This window comes from Salmo salar, chromosome ssa18, assembly GCF_905237065.1.
Source record: "Salmo salar chromosome ssa18, Ssal_v3.1, whole genome shotgun sequence".
Classification (NCBI taxonomy): Eukaryota; Metazoa; Chordata; class Actinopteri; order Salmoniformes; family Salmonidae; genus Salmo; species Salmo salar.
The window spans coordinates 57,403,051-57,423,465 of record NC_059459.1 but is presented as its reverse complement, the minus strand read 5'-3'; the positions used below and the strand labels follow the sequence as shown (position 1 = coordinate 57,423,465).

General features: G+C 42.5%; 1 protein-coding gene across 2 annotated transcripts in view; it reads right to left on the bottom strand.

Moving 5' to 3' along the window:
• Positions 1 to 20,415, bottom strand: part of LOC106577539 (neurexin-2) — a 936,116-nt gene that overhangs the window by 354,861 nt on the left and 560,840 nt on the right. For both annotated transcript variants that reach the window (XM_045701329.1, XM_045701330.1), the window contains one exon: positions 13,812 to 13,931. In XM_045701329.1, the coding sequence (XP_045557285.1) occupies positions 13,812 to 13,931 (120 nt within the window). The remainder of the gene's footprint in view (positions 1 to 13,811; positions 13,932 to 20,415) is intronic.

The following is a 20,415-nucleotide window of genomic DNA, read 5'->3' as shown; positions in this document are numbered from 1 at the left end:
GTTACTGTGCTGCAGTGTCATCAGTGTTTTCTTGTGGTAGGTACATACTGTACAGCTACTTAATACGCTGGTCATGATAGCACCGCAATGCAATCCATAAACATAATAGCTATTAACTCAAGAGGTTGAAGCGGCAATTCAATTTCAGTCGCATTCTTGCGGAGATGTATTTATATATTTAATATGAGATTTGTAAAGACCTGTGTTCTGTGGCTCATGTCTCTTCCTTCTGCAAAGAATGGCATTAACAGGACGTCGCGGTGTGTTGGGAGTATTCTCAATCCCGCTAACCAGCTGCACCTGTGTATGTGAGTTAATGTTATGCCGTGCGTATGTGTCGTTTGGTGTGTAATGCTTGACGCGACAAAAAGAAAAGCGGGGAAAAAGAGGAGAAATTATGAAAGCTCTCAATCATTTCTTACCTACTGAATGGCCCGTTGCTGGGCATTCTAAATGACCTGTGACGTCAGGGACGCCCCATCCCTCTGGCCTCCTCCTTCCGTCCCTCCTTTATTTGCCCATTCATCCTCCTCTCCTCTGAAAAGAGAGAAAGGTGTATGCCTGCCACTTGATCAACAGCCTCTCACTCGGAGTCTCTTCTACACACAAAGGAAGGTGCTGACGTCTGAGGCACTCTGCCCTAAGTTAGGATAGTAGCTGAGGAAAACGTGGCATTGAGGTATATAGTGTAAGAAAGCCATGAGTGATGGCTGTTCATATTGTCATTGTATCATCCCTCTGAGGTTGATGTCTGCGCCGGCACGGACATGGTGACATCGTCACATTTATTCAATAAAACACTGTGTTTACGATAGAGAATTTTTCTTGTTGTTGCATGGGCTGTGTCGCATTCCACTGAATCCGCCTGTATCGGCCGTTTGCATATGCTGTAGACAGGAGCTTGTCAGCGACGGCGAAAAATTACTTTTCAAATTCAAAATCAAATCGGTAAAATATCCTATAGAGGGTCATAACAGGTGAATGTGACAGTGACGCAATGCAAGACTATGAAGTTCTGGATCTCTCCCTTTACTGCTCTACAAACAATACTCGATAATTGAGCCCACTCCCCAAAAGCAAATGAATTAAATCAACAGTAATTTCTGCAATTTTGGTTGTACGAGTTGATCACCAATCCCATTTCTATGACCCTAATCACAACAGTGAAAGAGCTATTTTCAGTACAGATGCACATTTAAAACGCATTATTTTTATTTATTTAATATAATGCAGTGGCAAGCAACCTTGAATCAGGACAACCTCCCAAATGTGACAACACCTATATGTGAGCTTAAAGGGCCAATCAGCAGTTGAAACATAGCAGATCTTCCCTGCCACTGTTTCGGCATAAAGCTGAGGGATGAGGCTAGAGAAATGTAACCAATCTAAAATTCATACACAGAGCTATGGATGCAAGGACTGGCCATCTATGGTCATCTATGGCTCCCGAGTGGCGCAGCGGTCTAAGGCACTGCATCTCAATGTATCACAACCGGCTGTGATTGGGAGTCCCATAGGGCGGCGCACATTTGTCCCAGCATCGTCCGGGTTTGGCCGGTGTAGGCCGTCAATGTAAATAAGATTTTGTTCTTAACTGACTTGCCTAGTTAAATAAAGGTTAAATCAAAAATACATTAAAAAAAATCTATGATGTCAAAATGAGTATTGTAACTATGTTTTAAGGCTTTACAGTGTTTGTTTACATTTATTTTGTTTACAAACATTGGACTAATACAAGCTTATATTTTGGATTCTGATGGGGTACGAGAGTTGAACTAAGCTCATGAGGCATTTATACTGTAAGTTATATTTTCAAGAATCAATGGGTACATACCATTAATATATAAGTCAAAAAATGGATTTAGCAACTGTTGTTGTTTTATAAATATACAGATTCGCCTCCCGAGTGGTGCAGAGATCTAAGGCAATGCATCGCAGTGCTTAAGGCGTCACTACAGACCTGGGTTTGATCCCAGGCTGTGTCACAATCGGCCGTGACTGAGAGTCCCATAGGGCAGCGCACAATTTGCACAGCGTCATCCAGGTTAGGGGAGGGTTTCGCCAGGGGGGCTTTACATTCTCTCATTGCACTCTTGCGACGCCTTGTGGCGGGCCGGGCACCTGCAGGCTGACCCCTGTCGTCAGTTAAACAGTGTTTCCTCTGACACATTGGTGCGGCTGGCTTCCGGGTTAAGCGGGCGGGTGTTAAGAAGCGTGATTTAGTGGGTCACGTTTCAGAGAACGCATAACTCGACCTTCACCTCTCCCGAGCCTGTTGGGAAGTCGCAGCGAAGAGACAAGATCGTAATTGGATATCACAAAATTGGGGAGAAATCATAATAATTAACTTCTTTGGGATAGGTGGCAGTATTTTCATGGCCGGATAAAAAACGTACCCGATTTAATCTGGTTACTACTCCTGCCCAGAAAGTAGAATATGCATATAATTAGTAGATTTGGATAGAAAACACTCAAAAGTTTCTAAAACTGTTTGAATGATGTCTGTGAGTATAACAGAACTCATATGGCAGGCCAAAACCTGAGAAGATTCCATACAGGAAGTGCCCTGTCTGACAATTTGTTGTCCTTCTGTTGCATCTCTATCGAAAATACAGCATCTGTGCTGTAACGTGACATTTTCTAAGGCTTCCATTGGCTCTCTAAAGCCGCCAGAAAGTGGAATGGGGTGTCTGCTGTCTCTGGGCGAAGAACAGCAGGAGAATTTGTAAGTGGTCAGCCTGGGGACAGTGACACTGGAGATGCGCGGTCACGAAGCTACTCCATTATTTTCTTTCAGCCTTTGAATGAATACAACGTTGCCCGGTTGGAATATTATCGCTATTTTACGAGAAAAATAGCATAAAAATTGATTTTAAACAGCGTTTGACATGCTTCTAAGTACGGTAATGGAATATTTAGAATTTTTTTGTCACGAAATGCGCTCGCGCGTCACCCTTCGGATAGTGACCTGAACGCACGAACAAAACGGAGCTATTTGAATATAACTATGGATTATTTGGAACAAAAACAACATTTGTTGTTGAAATAGAAGTCCTGGGAGTGCATTCTGATGAAGAACAGCAAAGGTAATTACATTTTTCTAATAGTAATTCTGAGTTTAGGTTGTCCCAAACTTGGTGGGTGTCAAAATAGCTAGCCGTGATGGCCGAGCTATGTACTCAGAATATTGCAAAATGTGCTTTCGCCGAAAAGCTATTTTAAAATCTGACACCGCGATTGCATAAAGGAGTTCTGTATCTATAATTCTTAAAATAATTGTTATGTATGTATTGTATAACATAATGTCCTAGGAGTGTCATCTGATGAAGATCAAAGGTTAGTGCTGCATTTAGCTGTGGTTTTGGTTTTTGTGACATATATGCTTGCTTTGAAAATGGCTGTGTGATTATTTTTGGCAGGGTACTCTCCTGACATAATCTAATGTTTTGCTTTCGCTTTAAAGCCTTTTTGAAATCGGACAATCTGATTAGATTAACGAGAGTCTTATCTTTAAAATGGTGTAAAATAGTTGATTGTTTGAGAAAATTTAATTGTGTTAATTTAGTTGGTTTTGTATTTCGCGTCGTGCGATGCCATTGGCTGTTGGCTAGGGGTTCCGCAGGCGTAACGGAGTTCCGCTAGCGGAACGTCTGTCCTCAACAGGTTAATGTACAGACTCAGGGCTTCAAAATGGTATATCATACATTGTTGTTGCAGGAAACATGGGGAAATGATGCTGCCTTGAAAGATTTTTGCACGTGCTCGGCACGTTTATGCTAGGCAGCAATGTTCACACCCTATTAAGACTTAGTCACACCCATCTCTTTAAGAATTCACACGTAAACGCATGTGAGTCAGCATGTCATTGTCCTCCAGAAAGTAGTCACTTTCTCCCACTGAGCTTTGTCGATAGCACCAGTAAAATTCAGGGCAGCAATGTTTTTGAGAGCTGTAGTAACCCTTTTGCAGTTGTCCATAGCTATATCTTAAAAAAAATCTTCGGTGGCAAAGATGATCTATATATAGTACTCACCAGGGAAACCTCCATTCTGTTATGGTAAGAAAGGCCATGGAGAAATAGTAGCTATAGTAGAATAGATAGAAGTTCATCATATCAGAGCGATAGGACAGGTGAAGTGGAGCAGATCATGCTTGGCGATCTCCTGCTAAGAGAAGACGTTGAAGGGAAGTGATAGAAGTCAAGCTACAGAGTTCCAGCCATCCTGTATTTCATTTTGCTGTTACGGTGCTATGCTTTGTAGAATGTGTGCGGTAGCACCCCTTTTGATCTGTAATTTACATTTACATTTTAGTCATTTAGCAGACGCTCTTATCCAGAGCGACTTACAGTAGTGAATACATACATTTCATTTCATGCATTTTTTTTGTACTGGCCCCCCGTGGGAATCGAACCCACAACCCTGGCGTTGCACACACCATGCTGGCGTTGCAAACACCATGCTCTACCAACTGAGTCACGTTGTCTGGCGCTGTATTGTCTTGTATAGCAGTAAGCCATTATTGCCATGTTATTATTACATGCATATTGTTTATAGTATAGTGAATTAGAGATTGTATCGTGTACAAAACAATGTACGACTGTAATTCTCTGTCTTGTCATCATTTCCCTTACCAGCACTCGGGAGCGAGCACATGACCTAACCTGAAGAATATACAGTCCACCAAGTCCTCAGTTACAGTTATAGACAGAAGCCTGTGACGTGACAGACCAATCAGGACTCATCTCTTGGCATGTCCAACTCCATTATATCAGCCAATCATGGCTAGCCAGGAAGGATCCGGTCTTTCTCATTATATAGGTAAGTGCTTTCTTCTTGGTTAAACGAGGCTTGTAATTTAACATTTTGTTCATATTTACAGAACCTATACGAGTTTGTAATTAAGGCACATGAAAGTTTGTTTCTGTAGAAAGTAACGTCAAATAGCCACGATCCTGTAACATGGCAAAAATGCAGGGAATTGAAGAACTAGAGAAGCCTTGAGTGGTTGAAATGATGAGGGTTTCTTTGCCTGATATTCCCATCTAATGCTCAGGTAGAATTTAAGGCGAGAAAGCACACACATAATGAAAAAAATAGTCTACCCCATCCTTAGCCATGGAATGGACTGTGTGTGTGTGTGTGTATGTGTGTGTGTGTGTGTGTGTGTGTGTGTGTGTGTGTGTGTGTGTGTGCAGGCACATGCGCGAATGTAGTATTCATACACACCGTGTCACGACAGCCATCCAGCTCTGGCACTCTCACTAATCAGAAGTTTGACACTGTGATTTACAAACCGCAACAAACGCAATTGACTAATATAACACATGCGAGCCGAGTGCTCCTAGAAATAATTGCTTTCCCGCTGTTTTCTTACACCCTTTTCATTTTTTTCTCCTCCGCCTCTCTTCCCTCCCTTCTTCTCCTTTTCACTGTGTAGTGAGACGCTATGCCTTTGATATCACTAGTGGAGTGGAGGAGGGGGTCTTGAAGCAATTACCTCCGCCATTTATTGCACTTTAATACGTGTTACGGTTAAGAAGCAATCAGTTTAGTAATTATGCCATGGTGACTTGTAAATCGCCACCATTTCATTCCATTTTGCCACAAAGCCAGACAGAGGAGCCTAGCCCCTGGGCCTTTTTGATTGGAGGTCAGCGTTCAGTCGTGCACTCCGAGAACACGATTGAACTGATGCTAGCTTTGCTAACCTGCCAAGTCACCATGATAGTAACCCCTTTGCTGTAGATTTTTTTTGTTCTAAAAGATTCTCGCAATACAAACTTTGTGTTGGTTGCATTCACAGTCCTCTAAAAACGACAGCCACGCAATTACGAGTGGTCCACGCCGCGTTTTTCGCCAAATGAGCAGCTTGATAATTGCTGGGGGCGAATGCACTGGAAAAGACATAACCAGCGGCAGGAATATAAACAACAACAACGAGATGAGGAGGGGAACAGGAGAGAGCGAGAGAGGGAGAGAGAGACAGAGAGAGTGAGAGAGAAGAGGGGAGTGAGGACAGAAATAAAGAAGAGAAAGAAAGAAAGAGAGAAAGGAGAGAAAGCGAGAAAGAAAGAAAGCGAGAAAGAAAGAAAGAAAGAAAGAGAGAAAGAAAGAAAGAAAGAAAGAAGAAGAGAAAGAGAGAAAGAAAGAAGAAGAGAAAGAGAGAAAGAAAGAGAGAGAGAAAGAAAGAAAGAAAGAAAGAAAGGAGAGAAAGAAAGGAGAGAAAGAGAGAAAGAAAGAAAGGAGAGAAAGAAAAAAGAAAGAAAGAGAGGAGAGAAAGAAAAAAGAAAGAGAGAAGGAAAGAAAGAAAGAAAGAGAGAAGGAAAGAAAGAACGAAAGAAAGAAAGAAAGAAAGAAAGAGAGAAAGAAATAAAGAAAGAAAGAGAAAGAAAGAAATAAAGAAAGAAAAAAGAAAGAAAGAGTGTGATGGTGCTAATCCCTTTACGCAGATCTGGTGAGAAGTGTGTCTTTATTGGGTCAGGGGTTCTGGGGGAGCGGCTTTCTGACTCACAACCCTGCCTACTAATGTCTTCAGTGTTTACTATTCTGTTATTAAAGGGGAAGATGGATACAAACAACACTTCTTTATACTCTCTTGTGCCAACGAGTGTCCAGGCTCTGCGTTCCAAATTAAGGTCGCATTGACCTTCATCTGAATAGAGTACGGCTGCAAATGTTCGGCTCGAATTTCAAATGACAGAGACAGAGACGAGAGATCTGACCTCTCGAATGAATCTATTTCATTTCAGGCCTCTCAGGAGAAGATTGGCCACTTTGAGAGATGTCCCAGTTTAGTTGGAGGGGAATGAGACCCAGCGATGATCAGTCAATGATTCCTGTCAGCAAGGCATGTTGCTGCATGCATCTCAATAATCAGCTCTGATCAAGAGAGAGAGACTGCTGAGAGGGAGAGAGCGATGCTGCTGCTGGTTTGTGTGAGTTATGGCTGTTAAAAGGCTTTTACTACCAAATCTTTTCCCTATAGACCATATAGACTACACTATTAGCCCAGCTAGACTGATTCAGGGTCTATGCACTTATACATGTCCCAGGGTAAGCTACATCATCACTCTCCCAAATCATCTTCTACACCAGCAGGCTAACCATGACAATACGCTCACTGAGGAGAGGAAGCTGGAGGGCCTCGTGGAGGCAGGGAGAGATGGAGGGAAGAGCAAAGAAGGTGGAGAGAAGAGTGAGTCTGAGAACTGGGGTATTGCTGACCGACAGGCGGCACATTTAGTATGCTAGAAGGCACGGCGCACAAGCAGCCGGCTTCATTAAAACAATGCACCATGCAAACACACGTGCAGACACAACTGAACCAGCGCACGCACAAACACACCACACAAAGTATTCTCCATTGATACTATCCCTGAAGGACTGAGAGTGGAAAAACAACAGGTCATCAAATCCATGAGCGGCTGCAAAACAAAAGGATCCCCTCAACACCAGTGACTAACAAGGCCAGGCTTGTCATTCCCAACAAGGGCTACGTACACGCCACCTGAGAACCGTAGAGATAAACATGTGTGGGAGGAAATTAAGAGATAGCAACATCAGGTTAGGGTGATATGGTGTAGACATGCACGCACACATGCACAGACAACCACCCACACGCACAGAAAGCTGAAACCTAAGTCACAAATTGCATGCACTTCCAAATGGTGCTGTCTGATTCAGTTACTTAAACTGTAGAATAACAAGTGCTCCACTTATACGCTATGCACAGACAAATGGACCAGTCAATCACCTGACACTTCCTCTGAATAATACAAGTTTGCTCACTGAGTTTGTGTGTGTGTGTGTGTGTGTGTGTGTGTGTGTGTGTGTGTGTGTGTGTGTGTGTGTGTGTGTGTGTGTGTGTGTGTGTGCGCACACAACATGTGCGGTGGCATGTGTAAGCGGCACGTTAACCAATTGCCGTTGCGTCTCTCCTCCCCACACGCTCATCCAACAGAGATATCAGCCGTCCATATGAGTCAGCCTCTTCAGCTCAACATGGCGGGTCTGTCAAACAGAGCAACTCCCTAATAACATAAACAACACCCCTCTAACAGAACAGAAAAGCTGGAGGATCTCCACCAGGGTGCATCTCTAAATGACACGGTGCACTCTTTCGCTTTTCGACAAATGGACTAGGGTTGAATGGCGGGAAACCCAGTTTACTGAGATTTACCAGGATTTACTGCCGAAAACCACTCCCTTTTCCCTAGGATAAATAACTTAGAGAAACCGGTAAATCATAATAATTATTGATATAAACAGCGTGGCGTGAAATGGAACTGTTAAATGATATGCGACGTCTAAATCTGGCTTCTCTACGGCGTCCGCATGATGAATCAACGCTCAGGGTGGGGACAGACAGCCCATCTCAGTATGGAGCGCAGTTCACAATGCATGTAGACCTACAATATCATCTCATCAGGGTAACATTTTTTTTGTGACAGGTAGGCCTGCATTTGCTGCAGCTTAGCCTATGCTACAGTAATATAAAGAACAAATGTGCGTCTAATTTATCCATCTCCCATCTGGCTTTTGGGGTCACCATGATTTTTTCATTGTAAAGATTGTAATTGTTTTAATTGCAACTCCAGAGTTTAAAACAGCTTATCCCTCAAATATTGTTGTTTTAAAATCAGTGCACGCACGCACTCTCTTCATCAACTCCAATTGCATCCAACTCCAATTGCATCCAAAATAGAGAAACCTGTTCTACATTTACATTTTAGTCATTTAGCAGACGCTCTTATCCAGAGCGACTTACAGTAGTGAATGCATACATTTCATAAATGTTTTCCCCCGTACTGGTCCCCCGTGGGAATCGAACCCACAACCCTGGCGTTGCAAACACCATGCTCTACCAACACGAGACCTAGATTGATATATAGCCCTATATATAGATGTCCTAGACTACCTCTTTCAGATAATAAATGCAATGCAGTATGAGATAATTAGTGCAGTATGAGCTATGCAATTAGTGCAGTATGAGCTATGCAATGCAGTATGAGCTAATTAATGATGGGTTATGCATAATAAGCTTCTAACTTATAGCCTCTGTCTCTGGCGCAATACGCACGCACCTGTGGTCCGCTGGCCTCGCTCCTTAAACAATGCTACTTAGCTCTTGGAGTCCCATGCAGGAAAAGCTAGTAGAATAGCTTGTTGGATATCTTTTGTTTTTTTAGCATTTCTTATACCAATAGACTATTCGAAGAGGGACCCAAGCTCTTTTTTTGCTGAATGTTAAATACAGCCAATAGAATGGGTAGTTTGAAAGAAGAGCGAGCACGCGATAGTGGTATTCTATAGCAGTTATTTATTCAGACTCCTAACCAGTCACTCTTTGTGAAGAGAAGTTAAAGCCTTCTGCCTCTAATTCTAGTCCTATATTATTCAAGGGTGTCATTAGAATGATGAAGATAAGGACAACAATACTTATTTCCTTTAACTGTTGAAAGCGAGGAAGGAATGAGGCAACAATAGAGAGAGAGAAAGAGGGAGGCTAATAACATTAGGGGAAATATTATGAAAGGTATACAATTTGTGTCCGCCTGCTAATTATACAAATAGGCCCGATTTAAAATTCGCAAAGCCTATACTTGTAACTTTGTAGTCCGCATGTGCTGCACCAGAATCACATGTTCTCTTCTGCTTTATCATGGTTTGAACGATGTGCCTAATTCCTGTCCATATTCAGTAATACAGTATAATGCAATACAGTTCACACTAAAAAAGGTTAGCCTACTTGAGCTAGTTTCATTCATTTACCTAAGAGAGCATATAGCTAGCTACAGTACCATCTACAGTATGGGCTTTTATGTTGTTCTATCGTGCGTAATGTGCAGTAGCCTATATCATATACAGTATGTATTGGATAATGGCACAATCAATAGTCATTCATGTAGGGCCCATAACATGTATTTCATCTATGGCTCATCAGGCTCCGGTAGCATCAGGTTTGAATTTTCACGCTGATCAAAGCTCCAATCAAATCCAGACATATTTCTATGCTTTATAATGCTTTTGAATGACACTTCCCAGCTTGGCGGGTAAGAGAAAAGGGATTTATTCTTGGGATGAAACGTTTGTAAAATACCAGGAATATATTCAACCCTGAAAAGGTCTATATGTGTTATTTTTGTCCAGGCGGTGTGTTTCCGTGGCATTTATAGGAGTTTGTGGGAAATATCATCATCGGACCCCAGGAAGACTATTGGCACTGGCTAATTGGCACCGGCTAATGGGGATCCTAATAAAAATCCTAAATCCTAAAATTATAACCATCACTGTCAAATATCGTGTGGTAAATAGCTTACAACAGCAGTCTCTCCCGGCAGTTTTGCAGTAAACATTCATATGCCTCATATATATTCATAAACAGTGAGTGGAGCAACAAATGCTTTTTGACATCCAGGCTAGCGTAGGATTATAATTGAGTGCACTCTTGAAATTTGAAGATCATTTAGAAAAGAAGCCTCTCCTGCCCAAAGTAAGGAGTCGGAAACAAATGAATATTATCTCGCTGTGCATCTGCCTCTCTACCAACCAGTGTGGGTGTAGGGGGTGGGAGGGGGTCTTGCCCACCCCTTTCAAATTGAGCGAGGCTCATCTCCTCTGCAGCCATCTGGCTGAAGTGATAGAGCGCGCCGGGTGGGGGTCTTACACACACACACACACACACACACACAGTCACACACACAGCCACACACACACTCAATCACACACACACACACACACTGGCTCCCACAGTTCAGGCCTCGCTCCTCTTTACAGCCAACAAGAGGGTCTGGACAGCCACAAAGAGCAGGGGGAGCGGGCCAGGGAGAATCATTATGTTAATTTAAGACTCCGGCTGCAGTGAAAATGGCCTGCCTTTCCTATTCTAATTCTTTATTCTTCTTTGAGGGAAATTCAATTGATTTTCATCCCTCTTTTTAGGGCTGATAAGGGGATGTGGGTGGGTGGGTGGAAAGGGGAGCAGTGGGGGTCGATGTGTGTGTGTGTGTGTGTGTGTGTGTGTGTGTGTGTGTGTGTGTGTGTGTGTGTGTGTGTGTGCGCATGCGTGCGTGTGCCTGTATGCCTCAGTATGCAACTGTGTGGAACGGTTAGATAGCATAATTGCTAGTCTTTGACTGATGGTGTGCATGTGATCAAAGCTCAGTCACGTGTGTAGCGGTGCTTGTGAGATGCATTTTATTATCAGGTACATTTCAACCTAGCTGCTTTCAGATCAGACACGTCCGTTCTCTCAGTTGAATGGGATGGATACAGAGAGGCCACCTGCACAGCTGCAGCAGAGTACGCCCCAGACCGGCCCTTTATGCACCAAAAATGCACCACCAGGGACCACACACACACACATACTCTGCAGGATACTAAACACACACACACACCGTAGAATACTAAACATACACTAGCTCCGTTTGAGCAAAGGAGTAACTGCAGGTGTCCAGCTTTAAAATCACCTAAAGTAACTTCAGATGGCACTGGTGAGGATGCCTGGGTGAATGTCATGTGTGTTTAAAGTAATCATCAACCTTAGATGCCCTAAAAGCTATTCAAATGTTCAACATTTAAGTCTTTGAAAAGCGTAATACATGTTATCGGTGAAAAAGTTTTTATTTTCAAACCAATGGCTAGCCAGTTATTTGTGGACACATACAACAATGAGATATGGATTATAAAGCAAATCCGGGAGAAGAAGCATGCCCTATTAAGAGTCCATTGTAAACCAAACATGTCTTCAATGCAGTTACTATACACTTCTAAACCATTACTGTTTTGGAATTCACAATGGTATGTATAGGCACAAAGAGTTGGAGAACGTCAGTGGCACGACCCGTACACACTCCTACCTTGTATTGGTGCAGACGCTTGAAGGAAAATTCCTTGAAAAGTGACACATTCAGTCTTCAAAACAATGTTATATAAGCCAAGATAGCTGAAGGATAGAAGTCTTCAAAACATCGTAACAAGGTTGGAGAGAGTTCTGTGCTGTAAGAATAACGTGATAGAGCAGGCACTTGAACATCATTGAGAACGGGTACGTTCAAGGGAAAGTAAGGTTAATTTGCCTCTTCTCAAAGATGGCAGTAAAGGAAGACTCTTCGGCTTTTTAGAATGAAGAGACGCTAATTGTAGGGCTACGGAAGAAACACAGACAGGAATACAACAGTGATACCCAGCAGAACATGCAAATATTCAACCTTATAGAAAGTGAGGGGAGAGGGGAGACCTATCCAGCAGCCAATAATACTCTCAGTTTAACGAATGCGTCTGAGCATTCCTGAAAATGACCTTCCATCAGTCAGTTGAGCCAGACATAACTTATACAACGTCTTAAAATCAAATTGGATGAAGAAAAAAAGCCCTTGCCCTTGGAAAATAAGTATTGTACTTCATTTGTTTTTGAATGTTCCTTCACAGCAAAAGCAATGGTCGGAAAACAAAGCGGCAAGGAGGTTATTAGCTAGGTCTAGTGGTCTAGTGACTGTGTTCTGTGTCAGTTGGAAACAAGTGATCGATGGAAGTCTTCCATTTGACATTCAGTCCATACAACTGGTTTAATCAGAACTAAATGACTCCCTCAGTGTTAGTACTCACTTCTCAGTCAGTGCCTTGCCCGTCTCAGCTCTGCACTTTAGAGGATACGATTAGACAAGCTAATGTCAACGTCGATATTCTCTTGGTTAGGGGGTTGGCGAATAGACTTGAAACAATGTTTTACTGCGTGCTACGTCATGTGGTAGCCATTGCTATAGAACGAGCTTGATCTCTGGGAGATATTTTGGTTGCTTGTAAATGTGAAGAGACCTACAGTAGGGCTGGCTGCTGGAGGGATCACTCTCTCATCTCTCTGTCTACACACACACACATACACACAAACACACACACATACACTCACTAGCCTCCTTGGCCGGTTCTGGGCGTATCGAGCAAGTAGTGTGAGGCCTCATGCTGGCTCAGCGCCACACACGCCTATCTCTCCAATCTTTAAAGAAATCAGGATATTAAACTTACTAATACCCCAATGGTCTCAGAGCTGAGCAAGGAGAGCAAAGGCATCAGCGTGCCTCTCCCCCCCTCCTCCCCTCTCTCACCCTCTTATCTTTCAAGGAGCTAGGGATGGGATCTCTGTTTATCTCAGCGTGGCTGTCGTTCACAGGCAGACGTTATCGTCCTCCTCTCCTTCTCTGCCTCGTCCCCCTTTTCTCTCTCTTCCTGGAGTGAACCCACTGCCACAGCCTGGTCCTAATCAGCGCCTGACTGTCATAGCCAATCATAGTCTCTCTAACGAACGTTGACTACACAAACAACACACAACTCCCTCAGCTAGGCACATTGTTCTGCCCTCAAACGTGTCATAGGCAAGTTACGAGGGAATGTTCAAAGGGGGTTTGAAGGGAGAGGGAGGTCAATTGATTATGGATCTGAGCTTAACTTCTTAACAAGCTAACAAAGCAGTAGGCCCACTGCTCTATTAACCTTGGACCTTGTCCCTCTGTCCCGGTTGTAGATTAATTTAGCCTGTAGGGGACATGGATAGAATGTCAACTCTCTCTCGTACAAACAAGAGTAAATCTCTCCATGTGCCCACTAGGGAAGCGCTAAAGAGTTAGCAAACATTAGACCTAAAATAGACTACAAAACCAAACACTACATATAAACACCTTTGAAAGTCACCTACATCTACGCAACCAAGCCAACACGATCCACCGAAAGCCCTACACAACACAACCTTCACACCACATACATACACACAACCCAGCACGGTGACGTCGGCGACAGACGGGGTTGTGTACTCACGGTCGCTACAGAAGGAGCCTCCATAGGACGTCATGGTGCAGTCGCAGGAGAAGCCCTCCCACTGCTGGAGACACACGCCCTGATTGTAGCAGGAGTCCTCCGTACAGGTGGTGCTAGGTCCTGGAGGGACAGATTGGAACACAGGGTCAATATACAACACGCACACATATGCTTGTTATGCCAATGTATGTAAGGACATTTGGGAAATAACTTTAAAATCAGGAATCCTAAGGCTATTAAGTTGTCAATATACACAGCCCTACTGCTTTCTTTTTTTGCCGATGTGCGCCGGCACCTAAGGGAGCAAACAGTAATCCCACTTTAGGTTCTAAGGATGCTCAGGGGGAACACATTCAATACATAAAGCCCTTTTTATGTCAATATGGGAATATAGGGCAATAACTGTAATCATATCCATAGCACAGGTCATTTGGTTGGTACTGATTTCATCGAGGCTGGTGGTTAAAAAGTGATAAGGTTGTATTTGACATTTATTCTGGGTGAAAACCTTGATTGCAGGCAGTCATGAAACTGGGAGGCATACTTGTCAACTTGAATATGAAATAAGGGGGGGTTTGGGTTGAATGGATGTAAAAGGGGGATTCAACAATGACAATTCTCCAATTATAAAAAAGCCACTATTGTAATTTGTCAGTGGAATTCCGAGCACGTTAGAGTGATACGTGAATTAAATGTTAGCCGGTTGGTATTCAAAGCAACTGTGATTTGGTTATTAGACCCATTAATACCTGCTAATGCTTTAGATTAGCAATGACCAAAAGAAAACCACAGGTGGCTAATTGTCATGTAGGTGGTAGACCTTCCATGTTTTCGCCTTTAAAGGGAAATTGTAAAAATGGTCAACTTCACATTCGTCATCTCCAGCATCACCCCAACATCAACATATGTGAAAATGGGGCGTTTGTATGTTTTCTATAAAATAATATAAAGGCAAATTAGTGTTTCCAATGATATCATCAACCAATTACAGTAGTAGACAATTAGTAGGCAATGCCTACTTAGAACATGTTAAAATCAAATGATGCACACCGATGATGTAATTGGAAACACTTATCTTCCTCTCTTTTTTACTACAAAACATAGAAATGCACCAGTTTATTAGGTACACCACACCGTTCACCAAAATGGTTGGCTCCTACACACAGTGAGTCACGTGGCCATGGATTGCTATATAAAGCAGGTAGACAGGCATTCAGTTACTGTTCGATTGAACATTAGAATGGTCAAAACGAGTGACCTAAGTGACTTTGAGCGTGGTAGGGGTTTAGGGTTTACAGTGAATGGTGCCAGGGGTTTAGGGTTTACAGTGAATGGGGCGACAAACAAAAAACATCCAGGCAGCGGCAGTCCTGTGGGCGAAAACAGTTTGATGATGAGAGGTCGAAGGAGAATGGCAAGAATCATTCAAGCTAACAGGCGGGCCACGAACAGGCAAATAACGGCACGTCCCATAGTCTGCCTTATAATAAAGGTCTATTTGTACATTTTTGTTCAAATGGTCGGTGCTTTAAAAATAAGTGATTTAAGATAAAAAAGATGTAAGGAAGCTATGTAAAACGTTGCTTATTATAAACTGACTTGTGCACTTGCAAGGATGTACTTCAATGCCATACTTGTTTCAAGAGATAAACAAAACATGTTACTATTTACACATTTTAAGAGCAGCCCAATTAACCAAAAAAAACTGTCAAAATCATGAGAGCGCCAGCCATTTCCTCAACGTTATTCCAAAATGGACACTTCAAATGAGATGTCTCCATTTTATCAGTTCATGTTTTAATTGCCCACTGCAGTGATTACTCCATCAATCAGCGCTTAATACAAGAATCCCAGAGGCTCTAATTAAACATATTGCTGTAATTATTACTGAAGTCAATCACAATATTATCACAGAGTTACACTTCCCTCCGCTATCAATCAGCTGCTACATCAACCAGTGCATATAGTTTACACTTGAGTTTAGAGTCTATAGAGTTGGGAGCAGTAGAGTTGTAAACATGTCATTGAAATGCCTTGTGTTTCAGTGTGAGCAGTAGAGTTGTAAACATGTCATTAAAATGCCTTGTGTTTCAGTGTGAGCAGTAGAGTTGTAAACATGTCATTAAAATGCCTTGTGTTTCAGTGTGAGCAGTAGAGTTGTAAACATGTCATTAAAATGCCTTGTGTTTCAGTGTGAGCAGTAGAGTTGTAAACATGTCATTAAAATGCCTTGTGTTTCAGTGTGAGCAGTAGAGTTGTAAACATGTCATTAAAATGCCTTGTGTTTCAGTGTGAGCAGTAGAGTTGTAAACATGTCATTGAAATGCCTTGTGTTTCAGTGTGAGCAGTAGAGTTGTAAACATGTCATTAAAATGCCTTGTGTTTCAGTGTGAGCAGTTGTAAACGTATTTAAATTTATTTTGGAGCGAGGCATGAACCCCCCCGTCTGTTAAATCTGTAGCTGTGTTTTATTAAAGGAGTTGGAAGAATGAGCAGCATGCTAGCTGCTAGGGCGCTAACAGCCTTACTGTGTAACCTGCCCTAACACACATCTCAACCCTGCGTAACAATATGACACCTGTATCTGGAACTAACAGCTTGGGAGAGAATGAGACATCTGGGTATACCCTCCCTCCACCCACCCTCTGACTCCCTCCCTCCCTCTCTCTCACTCCCCCCCTGCCTTCCCTATCCTCTCTCTCACCTTCCTCGGTCTTCCTCCCAAATCCCAGATGTGAGTCAGCAACTCAGCATAGTGAAGAACACAGAGTGAACAGTCGTTAAGCCATAGGCTGCAGCTCTCTGCTCTCGCTGCTGTAGGGAGGGATTAGCTGAGTCAGGCAGCTACAGGAGAACAAGTTGCCCCATTGACCCTGCTGGATGTCTGGGGATGCAGCCATAGAGGTCAGCCTTTGACCACTAAACTCTGGTCCCAACTCTTGATCCACCAGCTCCACTGAGCTGATCTGGAGGACCGGCCTTGGCCTGACATATTGAACAGAGGGTCTGGCTACTGTTGGAGTGTGCATTACAAATAGTCCGGTTGCAGAGCTGCGCATGCTTTTGCCAACTCAATGTCCTTTGTTGTCTTGTTGTCATGCTACAGCCCTTTATGTTTGACATGTCAACAGACATGACAACGGACATGACAACGGACATGAAAGCGAGACTTGGCTAAAGCACAATCACATCTGCCACTAGGCAACACTATCAATAGCCATTTGTATTGGCTTCTATTGAATTGAAACGCTCTATTGGTTTTCGTTGTCAGGCTATGGGGAAACAGTTCCATGAAAAGAGTAGTTGATGCTATGAAACTTATTGTTACCTCTTACAACCTGCCGTTTGAGATTTTAAGGGAGTATATGTGATAGCCTAATGCAGTTTTAGATCTCTTTAAAAACGGAAGCAATTACGCCGTATAACTGTAGGCAGGTAATAAGCCAGGCTGGCAGGCAGAGGTGGCAGCGTTTGCGTTTAGAATCGGAGCGGCAGCGAGACCTCTGGGAAATCAGACAGTGTGAATGCTACTGCCGCCACAGCCTGCAGGTGTCACAAACACAATTAACTAGCCGCCAGAGACACCACAACACCGGTGACGTCCGTCCAGCCCAAAAAGCTGAGCCCCTTCCAAATGCAGGATTGAGGATTTTTGGCACTACGTAAAATTGCCTTTTTCCAAGTGTGTAAATGTGTGTCAGAAGTTCTAATGATAACAAGTAGAAGTTCAGTATTGAGAAGTCATGATTAAAAACAGAGTTTGACCAGTGAGCCATGGAAGGACATGGATCTTTACTCATGCTAATACTGTAGCTCTTATCACCTTGTCCATTGTCCTCATTCTTATCCCCCAGTGCACATGATTCTTGTCATGTCATCAATTAAAGATCCAATGTAAAATCAAACTTTATTTAGCCACACACTTAAAGCAAGAAAAACAAGAAAAAACACAAAGCAATAAAATACTTGAATCAAAGCAAATAAAACACAAAGGCCTCATTAATTAAAGAACAAGCTAAAAATGCAGGTTTTCAAACGGGATTTTAACACCTCAAGCAGTTTCACAGTACAATGCAAAGTTCCATATTAAAAAGGATAATAAAATATACACAAACAACGATGAATAGTCAGGCTTTTTTAACTGCAACAATTTAAGAAATATATGGTGGATCTCAAAATCCCAATGCTAGGCTCCTTGATTTCTCATAGTTTCACCTCCAAGAAACCTAATGCCTTAAAAAGCAGCCCTGCTTGAAACTAGTACTACCACAGTTACTCTCTGTGGTCCTTGTAAACTGCACAGTGAGCGCTACACGGTGGCTGACAATAACATTAGAGGCAGAGATACCTTCTGTAGGTTTTATGGTGCAATAGAGTGGAAAAGAGCTGGGACTAAAAAAATGCGTCGAGCACCGAGTCTGAGGGTGGAGTCTAATTATATATCTGGCTATTACAGACGAAGAAGGACCTATGAGTTACTGCAGGTGTCAAACTTCAGAATCACCTGTGTATGATGAGACTGGGAGGAGAAAATAGCTTCAAATTGGGTGGTAAAGTCTGCTAAATTAGTCTAGGTGATTGTCAGGGGTGGATTGGCCATCCGGCAATTCTGGCAAATGCCAGATGGGCTGGGCAATATTTTGGTTGGGTGTGCTGGTTGAAATTGACACACACACAAATATATATAGTACCAGTCAAAAGTTTGGACATACCTACTCATTCAAGGGTTTTTCTTTATTTTTTACTATTTTCTACATTGTAGAATAATAGTGAAGACATCAAAACTACGAAATAACACATATGGAACATATAGTAACCAAAAAAGTGTAAAACATATAAAAAATATATTTTGTATTTGAGATTCTTCAAAGTCGCCACCCTTTTCCTTGATGATATCTTCACACAATCTTGGCATTCTCTCAGTTGTGTTGTGACAAGGTAGGGGTGGTAGACAGAAGATAGCCTTATTTGGTAAAATACCAATCCATATTATGGCAAGAACAGCTCAAATAAGCAAAGAGAAAGGACAGTCCATCATTACTTTAAGACATGAAGGTCAGTCAATGCGGAACATTTCAAGAACTTTGAAAGTATCTTCAAGTGCAGTCACAAAACCATCAAGCGCTATGATGAAACTGGATCTCATGAGGACCGCCACAGGAAAGTAGGTTTATTAGAGTTACCAACCTCAGAAATTGCAGCCCAAATAAATGCTTCACAGAGTTCAAGTAACAGTCACATCTCAACGTCAACTGTTCAGAGGAGACTGCATGAATCAAGCCTTCATGGTCGAATTGCTGCAAAGAAACCACTACTAAAGGACACCAATAATAAGAAGAGACTTGTTTGGGACAAGAAACATGAGCAATGGACATTAGACCGGTGGAAATCTGTCCTTTGGTCTGATGAGTCCAAATTTGAGATTATTGGTTCCAACTGCCGTGTCTTTGTGAGATGCAGAGTAGGTGAAGGGATTATCTCTGCATGTGTGGTTCCCACCGTGAAGCATGGAGGAGGAGGTGTGAGGGTGCTTTGCTGGTGACACTGTCAGTGATTTATTTAGAATTCAAGGCACACTTAAACGGCATGGCTACCACTGCATTCTGCAGCGATTCACCATCCCATCTGGTTTGTGTTTAGTGGGACTATCATTTGTTTTTCCACAGGACAATGACCCAACACACCTCCAGGCTGTGTAAGGGCTATTTGACCAAGAAGGAGAGTGATGGAGTGCTGCATCAGATGACCTGGCCTCCACAATCACCCGACCTCAACCCAAATGAGATGGTTTGGGATGAGTTGGAACGCAGAGTGAAGGAAATGCAGCCAACAAGTGCTCAGCATATGTGGGAACTCCTTCAAGACTGTTGGAAAAGCATTCCAGGTGAAGCTGGTTGAGAGAATGACAAGAGTGTGCAAAGCTGTCATCAATACAAAGGGTGGCTACTTTGAAGAATCTAACATGTAAAATATATTTTGATTTGTTTAACACTTTTTTGGTTACTACTTGATTCCATATGTGTTATTTCATAGTTTTGATGTCTTCACTATTATTTTCTAATATTGAAAACAGTAAAAATTAAGAAAAACCCTTGAATGAGTAGGTTTGTCCAAACTTTTGACTGGTACTGCATATTTTTTACATAAAAAATGATATATGAAAAAGGCAGCCCATGGGCCTGTTTTTGTGCAATTTCTTTGTTATACTAATCTATAATGAGCATTTGGCTGATTAGTGGGCAACGGCCGGCCCCCCCTACCAAGATGGGCCAGCCCTGTTTTCTGAAAGACTGAGCTGAGGTCAAGCAAACTCATATTCAAAGTAAAATGCGGCACCAGCAAAGAGACCTGCTCCAACTCTGTCATTAATTAGACAGCCAAGATCATGGATCGTAAAAATCGGAAAGGGTACCTATAAATGTAGAAAGGTCACCTCACTCAAAATGTCCAGTTTTTTGGTCAGCTAAAACCATGATTTGATAAAACAGTAAAGTGCATTATCCTCATGATTCCTGTAATGAAAGTGTTTATATCGCTAGGGCCTGCTGCTGTGATGAGTGAGCCACTCTCCTCTCCACCCATGCGCTTGAGAGAAAAATGCAGT